Source organism: Ziziphus jujuba, chromosome 3 (genome assembly GCF_031755915.1).
Source record: "Ziziphus jujuba cultivar Dongzao chromosome 3, ASM3175591v1".
Lineage (NCBI taxonomy): Eukaryota > Viridiplantae > Streptophyta > Magnoliopsida > Rosales > Rhamnaceae > Ziziphus > Ziziphus jujuba.
Window position 1 is genome coordinate 15,958,234 of NC_083381.1, and position 20,061 is coordinate 15,978,294.

A 20,061-nucleotide genomic window follows, 5' to 3' on the forward strand; every position below is an offset into this window, starting at 1 on the left:
ACGCATAAGAATATTGGTTGCGGATTTGTGCCTCGAGCTTCCACGTCGCTTTCTCGACTAGATCAATTCACCAGGAGAGTTTTGACTTGAGAAAAAAGTCTATTGACCCATACGCATTCTTCATGACTTAAAGATCTGTCTTAGTCGATCCATGCATGACAGGTCTTTGATGTCCTTTGGTAGCAACAATACGTGAATTACGTTGCATACCCATGTTTGCTTCCTCGAAAATACTAACTTGCATGCCACAAAACCAATTATTCCAATAACCCCGTAGAAACTAAGGTAACGAGAACTTAACTTTCTTTGTCAGCCAAAGCGTACGACCCTCTTCTACGGAGATAATTTCAAAAAACTCAACCTCAGACTTCGAATTCAAGATCTTTTCCATGCACGTCGGCTTAACTCATTTGTCGATCTTGAGCGGCTTTCAAACTCTCTCGGATGACTTTCACCTTATTCATAGTCATCCGTAGGTGTTCGCATCCAATTCAAGTTGGTTGTCGTATGGTGCTTCTCCTCACCCACTTCACTTCAACACTATGGAGTTCGGCGTTGTCTCTTATATAGAGCTTCGTACGAAGACATTTTTATACTCGCTTGGTAGTTAATATTACAACGAATCTTATCAATGACAATTGCTTATTCCCACTTCATTCGACATTACATAATGCACGGTCTTAGCATATTTTCCAAAGTATGAATTTTTGCGCTCCACTCATACAATCTTAGAACCTAGAAGTTTCCTTTCATTAATCCCTTCCAAAACCTCGAGGTAAAACATAGATTTACTATTAAATACGAATCAATGCTGGCACCCAACTCTCGCAACTCAACCATCAATTGAAGTCGTACTGTTTGCATATAAGTCAATGAACCTATAAACTTCCTACTTAGTGCATCAGCCACCACAGTTGTCTTGTCCAGATGGTGGTCGATAATGTAATCATAATCCTTGGGTAACTCCGTCCATCAATTTAAAAGGAACGATTACAACTTAACCTTAATTTTCCCAAACCAAATATCAATGTCACCAATTTAAGATTGAGATTATTCTTGTTGCATCTGATTACACTCCTAAAACTTACAATTATAAGATCCTCAAACATAGGAAAAGATTCAACGCTTTCTTATATTCTAACTATACCCCAAAAATCATATTCCTTATGAGGTTAAGCTATCATGAAGGATATTAATAACCTTAGCTCTATAAATCACTGGCAATATAAAACCTTTAATCTCCAAGAAACTGAAATATCAAAATCTTCTTAGTTTCTTTGAAACAAAAATAACTACGCTTGAACATTCTACTTCCCGTTTCCATTTGTCGACAACTTAGGTACCTTGATTCTAACTTGGCAACTTCCTTTATCGTGTCAATCCACCAATAATACTTAGTGAGCGTTTGATACATTTTCACACCTTTGGAGTGTATCGCATACATCGAATCACGTGCTTCCTTTAGGATCTCCTTTTTGAACTCAACGATATCCTACTTTGGACTCTCAATTGGCGATACTTAACCCTTGAGTCGTTCTTAGAAAAACTTTAAATAAATAATAAAATATATTTTTCAAATATACCATCAACATAAAATATATACAATTTATCAACCTAAATTAAATTTTCAACTTCCTCAAAAATCAAAAATCAAAATATAATTTATAAAATTTACTTAACTAAATCAATGAAATAATAAATAATAAGAGAGTTATTTTAATTAGTTTAAAATATCTTAACTTGCATAGGCAATTTTTAAAATTCCACATTGAAACAATAATAAAAACATGGATAAATGCATTTTAATAATCATTTTAAAATAAGTAAAATGAATCGATTAAATAATAAAAGAAATATTTAAATCCATTTGAAACATGTATTTAAAATAAGAGTAACAATATAATAAAATTCATTTTAAATCATCCAATCAATTTAAACAATAAAGTCATAGTAAAATGCACATTTAAAACATTAATTGAATAAATGATAAAAACACACTTTATGTAAACTCTCATAATCAAGGTAAATTATAAAAACATGTCAAAATACATTTTAATTCACAACTTTAAATAAATAATAAAATCAATGTAAATGAAATTCATGCTAAAACATTGATTTAAATAAATAATAAAAACATGAATAAAATACTTTTAATTTCAAATATCACTTTGAAAAGCATTTAATTTTTGATAATCGATCGAAAAAATATATTGACACCTTGAGGTTGATCGACACACATTCTTACTCGGCAACGGATATCGATTATGGGTGGTCACCTTGTTAAGTCATTGGTCGCCGATACACACCCTTAGGCAACCATCATTCTTCTCCATGAATGAAACAGATGCCATTCACGATGATAAGCTTGATCTAGTGAAACCTTTATTCACCAAATCTTGCAGCTGAGCCTTTCAGTCCTTTAACTTTGATGGAGTCGCACGGTATGGCGGTAAGGAAAATAGATTGGTATCCAAAGCCAATTCAATGGTGATTTGATACCCTTTTTACGGTCGTAATCCAGGTAACTTGTTGGGCAAATGCTTTCGAATTGCTTCCCACTATGAGCACTTCCAACACTCACCACCTACTTGGGCATCAACCACATGGTCAAATACCCTTGATAACCATTCTTCGATAGCTCCTTGGAGACGAGGATAGAAATTAACCACGATAAAGGCCCCCTTAACTCCTCCACGAAGCACCACTTCAGGTAAGCTGAAACACTTTAATTTTACTCTTTTATGGTAGCGGTCCATAAGCATAAGATTCATAACTACTCAATAATTTTACTCTTTTATGGTAGCGGTCCATAAGCATAAGATTCATAACTACTCAATCCATATCTAGGACCACTTCAGATCCCAAAAAGATTCACAGAATCGGATCTGCCCCCATTACTTGACATTCGATAAAGAAAAGGCAATCCTCGACCATTGACCAGGCCATAAGAATTCCCTGTTAGGATAGGTGATTCAAATTTACACCCTCGAAGATTAGAGTTATTTAAACTCGGGCAATAGATTTGCTTCGAGATAAAGGGAAATAATGCTTCAAGACGGGTAAAATGAGAGATTAGACGAAAATGGGATGCACAACAATGCAAAGTCCCTTAGGAATACTAGAACCTAAAGCTCTGATACCAACTGTCAGGACCCATCCAATATCCCTCACTGGAACCCTAGACAAACCCTGATCTTAGGGAAACACCACCGAACCTTCCAATGGAAAATCCAGCAGCATCTTCCCTAAGGGTAGGACTTACCACAAAATTCCCTGCACATAAAACACACTCCAATAAACACCACCTTATTCCTCCCATCTTACTACAATTTGTTTCCACAAATTTACAACACTCCAAAATAATAACAAGGAATCAGTAAGCAATTAAACAAATATCTGTCCAATGCATATACAGAGCGTTATACAAATAAATATGACTTTAGTACAATGACAGATAAATAAGCAATACAAGATGAAGAGGAAAAAGGAAGGAAATGCTTTTTGGACTTTCGGTAATGAACTGAGACGTCATGCTCATCTCGGACGATCAATGTCTCCCAACCTAGGCGTAGGGGAACGGAATTTAAAAATATGAGATGCTAATCATCTCAGTGAGTAACCCAATCTACTACACAATAATAATAATAATAAAAGGGTAAATAACTTAGTTAATTGATTAATAAGAAATAAGTAAATAAATAATAGGTAGTTAAAAATAATATTTCCCCTCAAAACCCTCATGATTCACTCAGTTAGAAAAGTTTCCTTTTTAAAACGTTTTACAAAACCCGTTATTTGTATGCCCCGAAAACCAAGGAAAACAATTAGCCAATAGTTTTATAATAAAATACGATAATTCAAGAATCCAAATTTATAATGAAATAAATTGAAATAAAATATAACTTATAACAATTACTAAATAATTAATGCATGTCATAACAATTAATACCGAAATATTAATAAAACTCACATTAAAACAATTCATGAAATAATTAAATAATTAAAATAAATCAATTTATTGAATAATTAAGCAAAGAAAAAATTAAATCAAATTAAAACCTTCATTTGAAATAAATAATAAAAACAACATTAAATATATCCTTAATTTAAATACAATTTCAAAATATTTATTTTGAAAATCATGTTCCGAAAACCACTTGATGCACCCACTATATACCAGTGGCGTCAACGGTATCCAGCGTCCCGAGCACTGCCAGACAGGAGATTAAAGAGAGAAACCGGCTATGGAGGGGTGGCCTACCCTCATCCGATGGCAACCACAGGACAACCCCATAATCATCTGTGCGCTATTCACACCCACCTGCGTACTCATCACATCCACCTGCGCACTAATCATATCCATGTATAAAGAACACCAGTACGTGTATGGTGCATCTAAAGATCATAAAATCAATATATTTATTTTCAAATCTCAAAATCTCATAAATACTATAGAGTTTATTCCATCCAATTAAACCCGTAAATTTTTCACAATTTCTTTATAAATCATCGTCGTAAATCCATCGCATAATTTCCATCAATTTCAAATCCATCCATGAATGTAACAATAATTTAAAATAATTATTACTTCAATTCCTCAAAATTCAAATATAATTGAATCTCACAATTCATCAATAGATAAAATACATTTTTATTAAACATGAATAATTTCACAATTTATTTCAACCACAATTTAAATAAAATTAAATCCACAATTTCATAAAATAAAATTCCCATAATTTACCAAAATCAAATATACTTTAATGCACAAATATACTTTAATTTTATTCAATTGTGGCATCAAAATCCCAAATATAATTTATAAATAATTAACACATGAATATAATTTTCAAACACATATTCAACATAAATTATATGCAATTTATCAACCCAAAATAGTTTTGAAGGTGGATCACTCATCTTGAGCACGCAATTAACCCAAGATCTTCCATGGGATCAATTCCATGATGCACACGTACTCCTAGAACAACAATATTACATAACTCAAATAAATTGATATTTTATTCGGATAAATAATATCCGGGGGGTTTAACACAAACGTTAACCAAAATTCACAAATAAGGTGCCTATGGAAAGTTAAGGAGACGAGGATTACATTACCAATCTTCATTGGATCCAATTTGGTCGGCAGGGACCGGCAGAATGGACGGGAAGTTTCGGCTGAACTTCAACTTTTCGTATCTCTCAAACAACAGGAATTGAGCTGCATGGACCTTAAAATTGAGCTCTTGAGGTCTAAAATAGGTGGAAAGGAGTACCAATTTGGTCCGGTAGTGGCTGGATCGCCGATGAAACCAACCTTGCCGTCGCAGGCAATGAAGCTCGATCCGGCCGCATCTGGCGATGGTTGGCCGCCATTTTCCGGCTTCTGGCGATGTGGCTTCATATGATCGAAAAAAAGAGAAATGGGGTGAAGCCAAGAGGGAGAAGGAAGGAAGAAGGAAGAAGAAGAAGAAGAAGAAAAGAAAAGAAAAGGAAAAAGAAAGAAATTTTCGTGGGTGTTTCCCCACGTGAGGAAAAAAGAAATATATTTTTTTAAAATAATAATAATAATAAAATAAATAAATAATATTAAGATAATATAGTATTTAATATGGTTGACATGTGGCATCTCCTCATTGTGACACATGGCATCATTTATTAAGTCACACGTGGCACACTGTTCACATATTTAAAAATAATATTAAAATAATATTATATTTGAAAATTTTTATAGGTCCATAACTTTTCAACAAAATATCCAAATTAGGTGTACCGCTAGTCTACGGACTCATATCGAGGAGTAATTCACATCCATGTATGAGTCAAAGCTTAACTTTCCATGAACAAAAAGTCAACTCCGGCATCCCTTAGACAGTTTTGACCTCAACTTGTTTTTGCTCATAACTTTCAAACCGTAGTTCCGTTTTCGACGTGCTACTAATCTATGAACTCGTGCCAATGTGTATTTTATAACGGAACCTCGGTCAATGTGAAATTCCATCGGAAGCAAAAAGTCAACATTTGATCCCTTCTCGGTCAATGACGGTCAAACCCGCTCAACCTTGGTCAAATTTTAAAAATTTTCAATGTACTTCGGGACCGGGTGTTACACATAAATGTAAGATAACAAATAATAACTAATAAATAATAATAATAAATAAATAAATAAAATTAAAAAAACTATTTTTTGGAGGGAATTTGGAAGAATAGTATGCTGACACGTGACACATACGATTCTTCTTTTATATATTATATAGATATTATACGATTCTTCTTTTATATATTATATAGATATTGCTTTTTTATTTTTTCTCTTGGCACAACTAATTATGTTTAAATTGATTGAAGTCATTAATTGTAAGGATTCATTTTTTTATTTAATTATTTTAAGAAAATTACACTTACTTAACCTTCCATAATAATTATAAAAAAAAAAAATGCAGTAATTCAAATGTTTGAACCAGTCAAAAATGATTAATAAAGATATTCTTTTGCGTCTTTTTCGTGGCCATCCTTTAAGTGGCGAAGTTGGAATCCCCATCCCCAAGATAATATATATACAGTTTAGTAAAAATGTTTACTAATTTGTGGGACGAATTGTATTTGACCTCTTACCCCAAAATAAACAGTTGCAAGTCCTTCAATTGACATTCTAATTTTGTGAAGTTAAATATTTAGAATTTCAAGCATTCTTTTATCACCAAATAGTTTATCAATTGATCTCATAATTATATAGCTCAATAAAATAAGGCTACATGATTTTATTTATTTATTTATTTTGCAATATTATAACCGAAGTATTGTTTAATATTAAAATATTTTCATACTACGCACCATAAAGTACTGATGTGTCACCTTATTTTCCTCAGGTGGTGGTTAACTTAATTTTTGATAGATTAAACTTTGGTTCCTATTTTCTTTCACTTTCCTTGCATCTTCTTAAAAATGCCAGTAGGTTTGACATTGATTATTCCCAGGAAATGAGGTGGGTAAAGGGCTGCTAAGTTTTGAGATTTATTGTGTTTGGCACGAAAAAAAACAGAAGAAAAATAGAGAGAAAATAGAGAGAAGTAACAAAGAACTTTCAGGAACTTTCTAAATCTGTTATTAACTACTAACTGATATAGCTTTTACAGCGTTATTTATAGTAACATAATATAAAGGACTCTAATACAATACAATCAGTCACATATTAGTTTTGTTACAACTGAAACATAACAACAATCCTTGTCTGCCACATGTCTAAAACAATACAAAACTTCAACAAGGGCAAAGCGACCTTGTTAAGCTTATATATTTGTAGGGGATAATAAATTACCCAAGAAAAAAACAAGAAGCATGTTGGGGATTTTTGAATTATTAAGTTATAGAAAAGTTTAAGTTTCAGACTAAACAAGTAAATACGTCTTTGACTTCCTAAAAAAAATAATAAAAAAATGTCTGACTCTTGTTAAATAAGAGGGGAAAAAAAAAAAAAAAAAAAGAAGCAAATGTCTTTTATTATTATTATTATTATTATTTTGGCAATACTAGGGCAATGGTAAGGCAAAATATTATTATTATTTTGCCTTAACACGGGGAAAATCTAACAATTGAAAGCCCAATGCCTTATTCAAGTTAAAAAAAGCTAGTTTTTCAAAAAACAACAAACCAAAAACATAAGGTCCACAGACAACAACGTATGTGTTTCTCAAATGTGTTTGGGTTTATTTTTCAAATGTAGATTTTGGGTGTTCATTTTATTTCCATCCCGATTCTTTCAACTGGGTTTTGATTCTTTTTCTGTGATTTACAGAAATAGGTGTTAAAAAAATAAAATAATATAAATAATATAATTTGTAATTTGGCAAAGTCGGTTGAGTGGTTTTTGGCTTGAGATTGAAGAAATGACACTTGGTTGCAATTAATGAAAGTATGTCCAAATAGTTTACGTAAAAGTATATTAAGTTAACATGTGTAAAAGTAAAAACCATGGGCTTGGGCTTGATTTCTAACGTGGGCAAGAATGAAGGTTGTGAACCTTTTCCCCGCCTATTTAAGCTTATATGTAGGCTTGTACCAACTTTTTAGCTTGTATAAGAAAGAGCAATAATAACGTTCATAAACTTTTCTTTTAGCTGTTCCTTCCAATTGCTATCAGTCACGGCCCTCTCCTTTTTTCTTTACAAAACAGTACTTTTTCAATCTCCTCTTATATTCAAGCCTCCAATTTTAAATATATTTTGCATATTATCCAATAAATTTGGTACCAGAGCCAGGTTCTTGCCCCCTTTATAAAATATACATGGCAGCCAATAACCAATCAATTTTTAATTATGTCCAAAATCTAATTCCCATCTTTACCGGTAAGAGTTATGAATTTTGGTGCATCAAAATGAAAACCCTTTTTATCTCACAAGATTTGTGGGATATAATTGAAGAAGGCTATGATGAGCCTGAAACTCCAGAGCAACTGCAATCTTGGGCTGAAGCAATAAAGGAGTACAAGCAAAATATCCAAAGAGATGCAAGAATACTTCTTTTCATTCAACAAAGGGTAAACAAAGTATTTTTCCTAGAATATCAAATGCAATAAAATCTAAAGCTGCATGGGAAATTCTGAAGCAACAATTTGGAGGCCATGAAAAGGTAATCTCCATTAAACTTCAAACTCTTTGGAGAGAATTTGATTATTTAGCAATGAAAGATAATGAAATTGTCAAAGAGTTTTCTTTTAGAGTTTCTGGAATTATTAATCAAATTAAAAGTTATGGAGATACTATTGCTGATAAAAAAATTATAGAAAAAATATTAAAATGTTTGCTAGCAAAATTTGAGCATATTGTTGCAGCCATAGAAGAATCCAAAGATTTGAAAATATACTCTTTAGATAAACTACTTGGCTCTCTCGAAGCACATGAAAAAAGAATGAGTAGGTTTTCTATCTAACCTGTGGAGCAAGCATTCAAATCAAATTGTAACATCACAGAAAGGAATTCGGCAACCTCAACAAGCAGTTCAACAAAAAGAGGGGTTCCTTTAGAAGAGGACATGGTAATCAAGGCCGAGGTAGAGGAGAAAGAAACAATTATGAGCAAAGAAATTTCCCAAGTAATTCTAAACCTTATTGCATTATTTGCAAAAAACCTGGGCACGAGTCAAAAGATTGTCATTTTAAATGCACAAAGTGCAAAATTTCTAATCATTCACAAAGAGATTGTTGGTATAAAGACATACGAGAAAGAAATGAAGTTAACTATTCTGAAAAGGTTGAAAATAGTTAAGTATTTTATTCATGCATGCCTGTTAAACAAGAATCAAAACATACATGGTATTTGGATAGTGGATGTAGTACTCATATGATAGATGATCCAAAACTCTTTGTGAAGATGGATAAAAACTTTTTATCTGAGGTAAAGCTTGGAGATGAAAAGTCACATGAAGTCAAAGGAAAAGGAGTAATAGCAGTAAACTCTAAAGGAGGTAACTCTAAACTCATCCATGATGTGCTTATGTTCCTGCCTTAATATCAAATCTCTTAAGTGTTGGCCAGTTACTTCGCAAAAATTATTCTGTAATTTTTGATGGAGAAGAAAGCACAATTATCGATAAAAATAAAAATATCATGGTGGTAAAAAAAAAAATGAATCAAAATAATGTTTTTCCTCTTATTATGCCACATGATGAAAAACTAGCTTTTCAAAGTCAAAAATTGGATGAGTCATACTTATGGCATTTAAGATATGGGCATTTAAATTTTAATGGCTAAAATTATTAAAAGACAAAAATATGGTTTTAGGCCACCTCCTATTGCCCACATAGATAGAGTCTGTGAAGGATGCATATATGGAAAAATGCATAGATTGTCATTTTCCAAAAATACCTGGAGAGCAAAGATACCACTAGAATTGGTACATTCTGATATTTTTAGACCAACTCGAACTCCATCTTTAAATGGAAGAAGATACTTCCTTCTATTTGTTGATGATTATACCCGAATGATGTGGGTATATTTTCTAAAAGAAAAGTCAGAAGCTTTTTTGGTATTCCAAGAAGTCAAGTCAGAAGCTTTTTCGGTATTCCAAGAATTCAAGACGCTTGTAGAAAAGCAAGTCGAAAAGCCACAGAAGACACTCCGAACAGATCATGGTGGAGAATTCATTTCTAAACCATTTATGGAGTACTGTAGGAAAAATGGAGTTTAACGACAACTCATTGTTCAGCACACCCCGCAACAAAATGGTGTAGCAGAGCAAAAAAATAGAAGAATTGCAGAAATGGCCAGAAGTATGCTAAAGGAGAAAGGCCTTTTAAATGACTACTAGGCAGAAGCCGTCAACACTGCCGTCTACATCTTGAATAAATCTCCAACAAAAGCTATCCTGAACAGGACTCCATATGAAGCGTGGCATGAACAAAAGCCCCAGGTACAACTTTTAAAAGTATTTGGATGCATAGCTTACGCACATGTCCCTTCACAATATAGAGAAAAATTTGATGAAAAAGGACAATATAGAGAAAAATTTGATGAAAAAGGAGAGAAATATATATTCCTTGGATAGAGCAGTGAGTCAAAAGGTTACCGGCTATACAATCCAAAAACAACTAAGCTGATAATTTCTAGAGATGTTATCTTTGACAAATTTACAGCATGGAATTAGGAAACCACTCCCAAAACAGGAGCAAAAATGTTTGAAGAAATTCTTATTCAGGATAAGTTATATTCTCAACCAATTCAAGACCTTGGTCTAAGCACAAGTCGGCAAGAATCTCCAGCCCAGTCCAAAGAATGGATATATCTTCAGATGATGAATCACCACCAAGAAAGGTACGTTCACTCGTAGATATTTATGAATCTAATAATATGGCATTTTTTGCATGTGAGCCTCAAAATTTTGAAGAAGCAATAAAAGAAGATATTTGGATTAAAGCAATGGATGAAGAAATTGCAACAATTGAAAAAAATGATACATGGGAAGTGGTTGATCTACCTGAAGGCAAAGATGTTTTTGGACTCAAATGGATCTACAAAACCAAGTACAAAGAAGATGGAACAATTCAGAAGTACAAAGCATGGCCAGTTGCCAAAGGTTATTCGCAACAGTCAGGAATTGACTTCAATGAGACATTCGCATCAGTTGCTCGAATGGAAACTGTTAGAACAGTTCTCGCATTAGCTGCTCAAATGGAGGTATCCGTTTATCAACTAGATGTCAAATTTGCCTTCCTTAATGGAGTACTCAAGGAGGAAATATATGTGGAACAACCTTTGGGCTACACCATCAAAGAAAAAGAAAACAAAGTCTTATGATTAAAAAAGACACTATATGGACCAAAGCAAGCACTACAAGCTTGTAATAGCAAAATTGATTCATATTTTAAACAAAATGGATTTCAACGCAGTCCAAGTGAACCTTCTTTATATGTAAAAAAAAAAAAAAGGTACGCAAGATATTCTCATTGTCTGCTTGTATGTCGATGATTTAATTTATAATGGTACTAATCCAAAAATGGTATAAGAATTTAAAAGTGCAATGATGAAAGAATATGAGATGACAGATCTTGGCCTAATGAAATATATTCTTGGTATCCAAGTTCAACAAGCAAAAGGAGAAATATTTATTTCTCAAGAAAAATATTTAAATGATCTTCTTAAACGGTTTTATATGGATAACTGTAAACCGGTATCTATACCAATGGCGTTAAATGAGAAGTTGCATAAGGATGATGGCACACAGAGAGTTGATGCAAAAAACTACAGAAGTTTAGTTGGATGCCTCATTTATCTAACAAATACCAGGCCAGATATTGTCTTTGCTGTCAGTTATGTTTCCAGGTTCATGCACGAACCAAGTAAAAATCACCACACTGGAGCAAAGAGAATCCTTTGCTATCTACAAGGTACCAGAAAGCTTGGACTTAAGTATGCCAAAGAAGTAGATAACAAGCTCATTGGATATACGGACAGTGATTGGGCAGGCTCCATAGATGATCGCAAAGCATCTCAGGATATTTATTTTTCTTAGGTACAAAATCAATTTCTTGGTCATCAAAGAAGCAAAGGACCGTGGCATTATCTTCAGCAGAAGCAGAATATATATTTGCTACAGATTCTGCAAGTGAAGCAGTATGGCTTAGAAGAATTTTATCAAATATGCAACATGAAGAAACTGCTCCAATAATTATCAGATGCGATAATATATCAGCAATAGCAATGACAAAAAATCCAGTGTTCCACAGTAGGATAAAGCACATAGGAATTCAGCATCACTTCATCAGATATTTGGTCGAAGAAGAAGTTAAACTTGAATTTGTCAACACATCTGAGCAACTGGTAGACATTTTTACAAAGCCAACAACAATAGAAAAGCTAGAAGATTTCAAGAACTTTGCCAAAATTACAAATTAAAAGGGAGTGTTAAAAAATAAAATAATAATAATAATATAATTTGTAATTTGGCAAAGTCGGTTGAGTGGTTTTTAGCTTGAGATTGAAGAAATGACACCTGGTTGCAATTAATGAAGGTATGTCCAAATAGTTTACATAAAAGTATATTAAGTTAACTTGTGTAAAAGTAAAAACCACGGGCTTGGGCTTGATTTCTAACTTGGGCAAGAATGGCAGTTGTGAACCTTTTCACCGCCTCTTTAAGCTTATATATAGGGGGAATTTGACCCAATGTCCCCCAAAATAGGTGGGTGAGGATATTTATCCCTTCCTTTTCAGATTTTTTTTAATTTACACTTTCATTTCAATTTTACGCTCAATAAAAATTAAAAATTACTTCTTCTTTTTTTTTTCTTTTCTTCCGAGACAGCCTACAATCCAATTGAAAAAGAAAAAACTTCCCAGGAAACAGCTTTCCTTTGTTCCTTTTTCCCTGAAAAAATCCATAATCTCATTGAACTTTGAGTATGCAGAACTTGCGAGTGCTACTGGACAATTCGGTGGAGATAGGGAGTGTCGAGGAGGGAATTGTCGTTGACGGCAGTGGAGAGGGGAAAAGGGATGTTGGAGGAGGAATGAGGAGGAGGAGAAAGAGGGGATAAGGAGGAGTCCATGAGCTTGAGGAAGTTACTGAAACAGTGAGGGCAGAGGAGGAAAGAGGAAGCAAAATGAAAACAAGAATTATAAATTGCTTTCCAAATAATTTTTTTAAAAAAAAATCAAAAGCAAAGATTGGAGAGCTTAAAAAGAGACTGAAAAGAATGACTTTGGATTTTTATAGATATATTTTGGTTTGAGCAGTTTCTCTGGTCGGTCGGCAATCTGAGGTGGAGGCTACAATAAACTTGAACGCAATGAATCAAGCTCCCGAAGCATAGCATGTCTCATTCTCATGTGCTAGAGGTCTGCAAAATAATTGCCTGAATAAATGGAGAGGCATAGATAAAAATGTGAAGAGAGTTAGTGAGCAGCAAGAGGAATGGGAAGAGTGGTGAGAAGAAGAAGAAGAAGGGAGGAGGAAGGAGCAAGGAGTTTGTTGTATATTTGCTCGCCAGGAAAAGTGATGAGAAGAAGAGTAGTTTTTCACCTTGACCCTTTTTTTTATATATATTAAAAAAGATAATTTAGGAATATTAAAAAGTAGATGGGTAAAACAAAAAATATGTAAGTGGATTGGGTAATTTTCGTCATGCCATTTAAAATAGGGGAATTTGGCCCTTTGATCTCACGGGCAGGGCTTTAACAGAATATACCGTCTCTTCTTTTATTTTTTTTGTTTTACCCTTCTATTTTTCAATAATTCTAAAATACCCTTATATTAAAATTAAATATTTTTACATAATTTTTTTTCTATTTTATTTTTCTTTTTCATCCGGCTTTTCTCTTCTCCTTCATCACCCTTCTCCCAAAGCTGGTTCACCTCTTCTCATTCATGAAGATTTTTTCACTTAGTTGTCTTTTTGCCAAACAACCTGGTTTTATCTCTCAGATCACTAAAATTCCATACATACCTGTTCAATTTGATAGTTCGATTCAAAATTAGGATATTGTGAAGAAAGAGTATTTTAAAAGAATTAAGGTATTGCGTTGCCACTTCGTTACAAAAAATTCCTTTTTCTTCCACGCAATCTAATACCCAATAGCCCAAACCCCTCTCCATCGTCTTTTCGTTTCCTCTGCCTTTTGTTTTTTTAAGGAAAAAAAAAACATTACATTACTCAAAAATTTAATTTAATATCCTTTTTCAACCTTCTCGTTGTTATTTCTTTTTGTTCCTTTGGTGTTTCTTCAACCCTTGTTTTATGTTTCCGCAAACTAGAGAATCAGCCAAACTGTTTTTCTAGATTGTTAAGGCTTCAGAAGAAGCCTCTCTATATAAGAACGGCGCGTTCCGAGGTGTGAAGTGGGAGAGAAGGGATTTCATAATTGGGGTTTTGAATAAGACGACCTTTTCATTTTTCATTTTTTTTTTTTTCATATTGAAAAAATAAAGTAATAAAAATAAGAGGTGTAAAGCTTTTTATCATCCTAGCGTCGAGCTATTTTTCCGCAGGACCTCCCTTACAGTATCGTCACCGCAGTAGAGTTTAACCTGCGTACGTCAGAGACCTCTCAGATGATTTGCTGCAGCCAACTACAAAACGGTCTCACAATGTCTCAACCAAGGAAGTCATATTCTGGAAAAATTTTAAGTGCCAACAATTCAAGTGTTCCCGGCAGCTGCTCTAACACCTGCACTAGCAGCACCAGAGATGAGAATGAGTGAGTGGTCCTGAACCTCCTTTCATTTTGTCGCTTTCCATCATTTTTTGGGTAGAAAATTTGTTAGTATATGCAGACTTTCAATTGTTGCAGTAATTATGATGTAGTATCAAGTCTGTATGCAACTATAATTAGTGCCAGATTAATAACTTCCATAAGCAAGGAAATTTATCTTGTTTTATTGCTTTCCTTAGGTACTCATCAAAAAATCTGTCTTCAATATTGCAGACTGAGGGATGAATCAGAAGCCCTTTGTTGGAGAACCCGAATATATCCCCCTAGAAAGGTAACCATGCCGAGTAGATATTGGTAAAATGCATTAGAAGGTTCTTAAATAGTCATGACATGAAGGGGTTAAAAAAAAAAAAAGTTTAGAGAAGAAAGAACAAACTTCTGAACAATAATAATTATAATTAATTTCTCAATACATTTGTCAAAATTTTGTGTTCATCTTTGGTCATAATGAAGAACCTCTATTTGTGTTAGGAAATCACTTTAGATTTTTTGAATAATTTCTTAGATGCTATATACATAATTTTAAATGTTTTGAGTTTCAGGCCAAGGTGTTATTACTCTTTGTACTGACTCTTTCGAATGTGTTAATGGATGATGCAGGCTTGCCAGACAAGGCATCAACAACAAGATTCACATTCGGTTGGGTGGGTTCTTCCCTGTGGTACTGTCAAATAGCTAGTGAAAATCTGAGAGTTTTGATATGTTTGCCTGCATTTGGGAAGCTTCACAAAAAAGTATTGCAGATGCCTTTTGTGGGTTTGGGTTATCAAATGTTGAACTAAGCGAGCTTGTCTTGTCCTGTGCTCGCTTTTTGCTTTGTATAAACATTCATTTTGGAAAAAGGAATATATATATTTAGGAATCAATTTCTAAAATGATTAATAGGAGGAGTAACTCTTGGAATCCGTCATTTCTATTATAATAGGTATGACTCAAAATTTGATATGCAGCAATATTTTGTAGTGATTATACTGAATGTATCATTCTTTTAGGACAATGACCAAGATTTTTTCTTGCAGTCTTGATATTACAGATAATAAAATTCAAACCATGCCATGGGCAGCGATTCTTGAAAAGGTTGTCCAGCTACAAAGTTTGCAACAGCTTTGTGTGGTTAAGGATCTTTCTGCTCATGATGTGGTGATGCAATTGATGTGGAAGGAAAACTACTTGATCAGAATGCTTAACAAGGGAGTACTTGCATTTCCAATCTCAAAATGGGTCCCTGGTACTGGTCCAACTGTCAAATTTGGTTCAAAGGGAAAGTGTCGTGGTTTGATACTGACTAAAACCCTTGAGTGGATCTTAAATTGGTGCATACTACAGAGCATGTTTGATAGGTATGTTAAACTTGACCGTGCATTTCTTGTCATGGATTTATGTTCATATTTAAGATACATATTTTGATTGGTGCGTACAGTTGGACATATGTCAATATGTAATATGTAAAATGTCCATTTCATATTTTTTAGACAATATGTAGAAGACAAGAAGTTATTTTTAAGTTTGGCAGTTCTTACAAGTTTGTTCTTTTCAAGGGATGGTTACTTCTTATCCTAGATGCTTTATTGAACTTTATACCTTGCCTTTTAAAAGACAAGGTGGCAATGCAAATTAGAGATAGCCTTCAAATAGTCAGACAACCCTTTATAATGAGGAAATTTAAAATGTTTAAAAACTTGATATAATTAAACCTGTGATTTTATCCAAAGATTTGACTTTTGTCATCTTCCAATAAAAACATGTCACGTTTAATTTTCTGTTTGCAATTTGATATCTTAGAATGAATGAATTTTTTGCAATCAATTTATTTAGTTTGAATTCTGATTTTTCCTTATCTTATTTACAACTGATAATTTAAAAACTTAGAACCCAGTGGAGTTGGAAGGTTTGAAAAAAGCACACATTTGAGGTGGCGTTGCAGTGGTGCAATATCTTGTCTGGTTGGATAAGCAGGTAGTCCGTGAAACTTGTGCATCTGTTCATTTCTTGGACAAGTAGTCAATATACCATTTCTTGAGGAAAAGCTTTTTATGAAAACAATAAAACTAAAAAATAAAAAATAAATAAAAAAAGATATCTAAGCTTGTAGTGCATATACGGATGTAGGAGATATATGGGGTTTCTTGTTACTTCTTGGTGGGAGACGAAGTGACTAAGAAAAAGCAATTGTAAGTTCATTTTTTGTTTTTTGTTTTTTTTGTTTTTTGGTTTTTTTAGGTTGTTATGCAACATCTAACATTTGATTGAAATACCAGTTGAGATGTATTGTGGCTTAAATATTTCCTGAAAGAGGAATGTAAAAGGACATAAACCGTATCAGACAATTTGTCAGTACACATCTTGTGTATATTTCTATGTGTTTGCATGCAATGCTCTGCTTGTACAGTTTCAATACACACTAATCAAATAATGATGCAATGATTGCAAGCATGGCAAATTTCACCATATAAAGATAAATAAAGTGTTTTCCAATTTCAAATGAACTTTGACATGGATATGCTAATTCCTACTTTAGCAACCACTTTCAAAAGGTAGCATGACATTCGATGCATAACAAATTCCAATATATTAAGAGAAATAAAGGGTTGTCCACTTCTAAAATGAACTTTGACATGGATATGTTAATTCCTACCTTATCAACTACTTTCAAATGTTTTTGTTAAAAAGTGATATAGTTGAAAATGCTATACTGCAGTAAGTGCTAATCTATTTTGTTTTACCTTTTTATTATCATTATTATTATTATATTTTTTTGAGTCTTACAAAGTAATTTTGTTTGCTTTATTTTGCAGGTCCTGAAGGGTCATATTGCACTTGGGAATGCTCAATTTCCTAATGGAACCAATGGTATTTTATTTTATTTTTTAAATTATGTATTTCATTTTAAGTGAAATGTATTGACTATATTCTTGTAAGTTTGTGTGATAGGAAGGTACATGTTCATTTTCCTACAGGTAATGCCCTAAACATTCTTGCTTGAGTTCCACTATAGAAAAATGGTCTTGATTATCGGCATGGTACAGGCCACGGAATTGGGTCTTACCTTAATGTTCATGAAAGCAAGTGTATTTTACTACTTTCCTCTATTATTACTGGATATGAGCTATTGCCTCAATTGTTAGATTTGAACCTTTATACTTCTCTATGGATACTCTAGGTATTTAATTATATTCTTTGAAACTTGTATACTAAATATTGTAACTAACCGTAGACATTTCGTTTGATTTCATCCAGGTATCAAATTGGTCTCCGTTATAGTGGAGGTGCCTCGTATGCTTTTAATGCTATCACTAAAGTTTGGCATTATACCAATTGTGGTGCCAGTTGGTGTTCGAGATTTTGACATTGATGGGGAACTTTGGGTCAAATTAGGATTGATACCAACAGAGCTTTTTGTAGGAGCTGTAATATTCTCTAGTTTTTATTCATAAAACACTTGTACATTTTTCTCTTGCGTGAACACCGTCACCTTCTTAAATCAAAAGATCAATATAATTTAGAATCAAAACCATGCTTCTGAACAATAAGAAAACGAAAAATTCGAACTAACATACCAAAAAAAAAAAAAAAAATCCAAATTCAAAAAATCTGTAGCATCTTAATTAAACACGCAGAAGGCAAAATAAATCAAATAAGATTAAAAATTGTGAAGTCCAGCCGCACCACCACTGCACCGACAGTGTGAAGATTGCACAGCCATCATGTTTGACACCACTGCACCGACAGCCATCATTTTTGACAATGGTCATTGCTGCACCGAAAATGGATTGTTCAACAATTGTGGGCTCTGCAGAGGCTGTTGAAGATTGTGGCCATGCAACCGATCTTGTAAGCCTATAAATAGGCTTCATCCCGTTGTATGCAAGTCAAGCCAAGTGAGCAAGCTTAATATTATTCCAAGTGAAGAATATTGAGAGAAAACTCCGAGAGAGAGAGTGTTTAAGTTCCAGAGAGAGCTTGAGAGAAGAGTGAGCAATTCCAGAGAGAATTTGAGAGTGTAGAGAGAGGTTCCACGTGAGAATCCAAGAGAGAAGTTTTTGTATTTTTGTATTCTATTTCCAAGAGAATAATAGAATTCTTTTTATTTTTTTTCTCATATTTCTTCTCTAAAGTGCTCAAGAACCACAACAAAAATGTCTGGCTTACTTGGAATCGTTTCTTGTTGTTGTTTTGACCAGAGAGAGACTTGAAGAATAATGAGCTGCGAGAGAGAGAGAGAGAGAGAGAGAGATATGCCGTGGTTTGTGTTTTCTAACTTCTTCGAGCTAGCCGCCTCGTATATGAAGTGCAGTAGTATACAGTGGATATTTTGGTAGATATCATATGTGGAATTTTTCTTATCTGAGAAAAAGAGTTTATTAATTATAGAGAAATGCTATGGTACGCGCGCCACTGGCAATGGTAATAAGCCCCTGTCCGGTTGGACTCGTCTCGTCTAGATTTTTTTTTTTTTTAATTAATTGGGAATTGGGAATGAGGTCAAGGAGATTTTACTAATTTGATTTTATTTTTCCATTTATTCTACACTGTTGGTAGCTTCGAAAGCTTGTCAAAGAAAGGTCTTGCCAAAGAAAATGGAAGGGTGAAATGTATACTGCTTGTAAACTGTTTCAAACGTAGAAGAAACCATTTTTTTTAATTTTTTTTTTCTCATTTTTCATGTACTCTACTCTTTGTCTTTGTGTGCGTGTGTGTGGCAAAAAACAAAAAAATCTTTTTTTTGGGGTGACGCTGGACATGGATTTGCCAGAATTTTTGTGAGATTGTGAGATTGTAGAGGAACTTATGAAATTGGAGGTGATCCTGGTGAGAGAAAAAGAAAATGGAAAAGCAAAAAAAAAAAAAATATATATATATATATATATAAAGGAGGAAAGGAGGAAACGAGAGCATATGCAGGCAAATTGGAAGTCTCTTATGCCAATTTGACTAGTAAATTTTAAAATTTTCGGCTTGTGTGTTAAATGACTATGTAAAAGAGTTAAAAATGTGCAGTTGGACAACAATAATCTGAGTGACGCTCGTAGACGAGCCCTACTGTGATTTTCATGATGGACTCCAATAAAAAGATAAGAAAAAAAAAATTAAAAATATAAATCATTTACATTTAATTGATGGGCTCCAGTAAAAAGATAAAAAAAAAAATGCTTTTCTTTTTTCGGCCGAAACTGTTGATGACGTGGCAAATATAGTTAGAAAACGGAAAGGAAGGCAATGGCAGTAACTAACAAAGAGTTGACAGATATAAAATTAAAAAAAAAAAAAAAAAAAAAACTGGAAAAATAGAAAGATGGGGTTGAGATTTAAGAAGGAGGAGGAAAAGACAGAAATTACGTGGGAGTCTCTGAAGC

General features: G+C 33.4%; 2 protein-coding genes across 2 annotated transcripts in view; one reads left to right on the forward strand and one right to left on the reverse strand.

Annotated features, from left to right (window-relative positions):
• LOC112492213 (elongation factor 1-alpha) overlaps positions 1-20,061 on the reverse strand; it is a 55,982-nt gene that overhangs the window by 17,544 nt on the left and 18,377 nt on the right.
• LOC125418715 (uncharacterized) lies at positions 14,526-15,505 on the forward strand. Its single transcript, XM_060815972.1, has 3 exons — positions 14,526-14,692; positions 14,921-14,978; positions 15,308-15,505. The coding sequence occupies exons 1-3, from the start codon at positions 14,547-14,549 to the stop codon at positions 15,380-15,382; spliced, it is 279 nt and encodes a 92-aa protein (XP_060671955.1). The 5' UTR covers positions 14,526-14,546; the 3' UTR covers positions 15,383-15,505.